Source organism: Euprymna scolopes, chromosome 9, assembly GCF_053919585.1.
Source record: "Euprymna scolopes isolate OS-2025 chromosome 9, ASM5391958v1, whole genome shotgun sequence".
NCBI lineage: Eukaryota > Metazoa > Mollusca > Cephalopoda > Sepiida > Sepiolidae > Euprymna > Euprymna scolopes.
Genome location: NC_136490.1, coordinates 67,020,934 through 67,024,621, shown reverse-complemented (window position 1 = coordinate 67,024,621; position 3,688 = coordinate 67,020,934). Strand labels below are relative to the sequence as shown.

Here is a 3,688-nt window from a genome sequence, read left to right as displayed (position 1 = left end):
GGTATTTAAGTATTAAAGTAAATGATTATATATAAGTATATATATATATATATATATATATATATATATATATATATATATTTCGTATTGAATTTACTTTGAGCATCCAACATCGAATTAAAATATTTGCCAACATTGAAATACTTATATATTTATTTTATACTTATAAATATATATATTTAGTATTAGTAGTTGTTATTGTAATACACTATAATATAAACATCATGCAAAAACGTATTTATTCGTTATGGCTAGTAATATGTGCAATAGAATGTGAAACTTTATTTGCTTATAACTGTATTATTAGCGTGAAAAACCCGCTGAATTATGACAAAATATGACGTGTTTCCTCCCGCGATATGTTTACATTAATAATATTATACGTAACATGTAGTATCAGTAAAACGTTAGTTTTTTTTATGGATGGCTATGTGTTTAAACGTGTTTCATTCTTTCGTGTTATTTTGGAGGTTTAAATTGATCTACAGACTGTTTTACATACATAACAACAGAAGAATGTGCGAAATTATATTAACGGCCGATAAATAAACCTAGTTGATAGTGAGAATGACAAAAAAAGAATAGAAACTCTTTATTCACGTTTGGTGTTGCTTGCATCTGGGGAAATAATCCAGTCTCATTTAAAGATACTACGAGGAATAAAGAGGTTAGGGGTTGTTGTGGGAGCCATGCTCCTAATTGTTATAGAAAGGCAGCCTCCAACCAGACAACTTCACTTGTGATTAGTGAACAGTTACACGTCTGGTCCTCTAACACGTTTATTTTAACCCCCCCCCCCTCAGCTGCAAATAACAGGGTCTCCCTTTACCGGACAGGAAGTAGTTGCCTACAACCTGAGTTTTTGCAAATTTCTTGCCAGATTTGAGAACTTGGGGGCGGGGTAAAGCCTTTTTGGTCCCGCACGGATTGGTCCCATTTAGGCGGGTCGATTCCTTCCTTTTAGATGCTGCCCCCTAATGCGAAGTTACTAAACTGTCTTTCAATTCCATAGTGGAACATACTCCTCAGGTCGAAACCTCCTATCTGTGTTTAGTGCTGGAGGCTCAGTCGACCTACTTCGATCCCTTAGAGGAATGCTTCTATGACAGTGATGTGCAAAGACGGCTGGAGCAGATGGTTAGTCTAGAATCTTTAGTGATGCCTGGCCGTAAGGGATTCTCCAACTACGACCAGGAATTGATAAAACGATACGAAGACACGGTTTAGCTGCGGAATGGCGACTACTATATGGAGCTATCCTGGCACCAGGATAAACTGGACAAGGTACCTTCCAACCATGCAGCTTCATTATGTGTTCTGCACCTAGTGTCGGCGGATCTAATTAAAAAAAACAGATACGCTGAGTATTTGGAGGAGTTCTGGCAGCAGCAAAGAGACGGCATCATTGAAGAAATATTTGTCACCCCGCAGGAGTTTGACCAGTACACGTTGTTACCACATCGACCTGTCTATAAAATCGATTCTGTGGCGACGACGACGAAGATTAGACCCGTCTTCAACTTAACTGGGAACATTTTTAAATTGCTCTTGGCCTTTAGGGCCAACAAATACACCCTTTTGGCAGACATCCGCCGAGCGTTCCTAATGATTCGGCTCAAGTCAAAGGCGGACCAGAATCGGTTTGGTTTCTTCGTCATGGAGGATAATCGTTTGCGCTACTTCCGCTACACCACACTCATATTTGGCTTCACCCCCAGCCTGTTTGTATTGGATTGCATCCTAAGATTGCACGCGGCCAAAACCCCTAAGGATCTGTGCTGCGAGGTGATGGAGAGCCGGTTTTACATAGACAATCTTGTTGCCTCCATGGCTGACCAGAACGAGCACTGTATTCCCTGGTTCGAGACCGCTTGCAGGAAGGAGGGTTCGTAGTCCAGTCTTGCAATTTTGTCAGGCCTTCCGCGCTAGGATGGAAAAGGACGGCATTTTGAACGTCCATGGAGAGCAGTGGGAAAATTACTTGCATATTGTTACTCGCCACTTACAAACGAGTTGTATATACCCCACAAAATGTGTGACGTCAATGCCTCAACAAAAGGAAGCGTCCTTTCCGAGGCAGCCAAAGTTTTTGATCCACTGTCTCTTACCTCCCTGTTACGATTAGGAGTCATGTGCTAATCAGGACTATGTGGAAGGACGGTATGGGTTGGGACGATACCCCCTCGCCTCTCCTTCAGAACCACTGGACGGAGCTTGCTGGGGACCTCTTGAGGTTGAGTGAACTCCATTTGATCGAAGGAGCATAGAGTTCGGGCTGCCCGGGGATATGTACCTCTTCTGCGACACCTCCAAGAAGGTTTACGAATTTGCTGCATATGTCGTGCAAGGCTGCCGGTGCTCCTTATTATTTGCAAAGACCAAGGTCGCGCCGATGAGCGACAAAACCTTGCCGGTTCTTTAATTCATAGCCAGTCCAACCCAGTTGATTAAATTACGAGAGGCATAACATTGAGGCGATTCTTGTCTTTTTTTGACTAATTGCGCTTTGGCCCCTCCTGGCTAGGCAGAGGTATTTCTCAAATGCCGGAACAAAGATCTGCCTCGTTCGAATGAGACGTGCCAACATATGGTTCGCACCCCAGCGAATTGTTCTATCTCGCTCAGGCAAGCGTGTTCTTCTGTTGTACCCTAAGATAGATGTTCTTCGTTCTCGAGTTTATTTAACGTCACGTCTATGTTTTTCAGGTTTATAGCCATTCGGCTGGATCGACATTAGAGTTGTCAAAGTAAGGTCGTTGTATACCTTACGAGGATAATGCAACAGCAAGAGTTTCGTACCGTGATCGAATATCTGAGGAGGCCTAACAGAGATCATGTGCCTGCCAGAATCCGTACCTTGAACCTTTTCCTGGATCCCGATAGGTTGATTCGCTCTAAGGGCAGAATTCATTCGCTCTAAGAGTAGAATTGTTTGTACTTCCCTTATGAAGTTAAAAATCCCATTTTAATAGGGAAATAGCACCCTGTGACAAAACTTATTATTCTGGACTGCCATAAAAATGTTGTCACCTTGGGACTGGATCGACCCCGGCCGAAGTGAGGCGGCGCGGCTACTGGGTCTCCCAGGGTAGACAAGCTGTTAATCTGACATTGGCCGACTCTGCAGAGTGTAAACGTTACAACTCCAGGCCAGTGCAACCTAATATTGCGACCGACTTGCCATCGCATCGCACTGATCTCAGTACCCCGTACCGATACACTGGAATTGACTTCATCGGCAATCTGTGGGTGAGGGAAGGAAAAAGGATTCGAAAGTTGTATCTTCTGCTGTTCACCTGCACATCAGGCCCATACATATCGAAGTGGTCCCGGACATGAGCGTGTCATCTTTCTTTCAAGCTCTGATCCGGTTTACTAACCAGAATGGTGTCCCTAAAGCCCTGTACAGCGACAACGCTAGGACGTTCAAGGGAGGGTAGGGGGAGACTTTTCAGCCAACTCGCGTTCTTTCGAGATTACCAAGATAGATATGGGCCTTTTAATCTAAAGTTGAGAACCATTTCCCCGTTCTCCCCTTTGGTATGAGGGAAAATGGAAACGATGTATTGGAACCATAAAGAACTGCCTATTCAAGGTTATTGGAAGAAGCAATTTGGACTATTTTACCCTTCTTACTTTCATATCCAACATACAGAGGTCGGTTAACAAACTACTCCTGACCTGCCAA

The 3,688-nt window shown here is 43.4% G+C and overlaps 1 protein-coding gene across 1 annotated transcript; it reads left to right on the top strand.

The window, feature by feature from the left end:
- Positions 1 to 1,248: 1,248 nt before the first annotated feature.
- On the top strand, positions 1,249 to 1,893 carry LOC145284582 (uncharacterized). Its single transcript, XM_080133495.1, has one exon. The coding sequence runs from the start codon at positions 1,249 to 1,251 to the stop codon at positions 1,891 to 1,893; it is 645 nt and encodes a 214-aa protein (XP_079989621.1).
- The last annotated feature ends 1,795 nt before the right edge of the window (positions 1,894 to 3,688 follow it).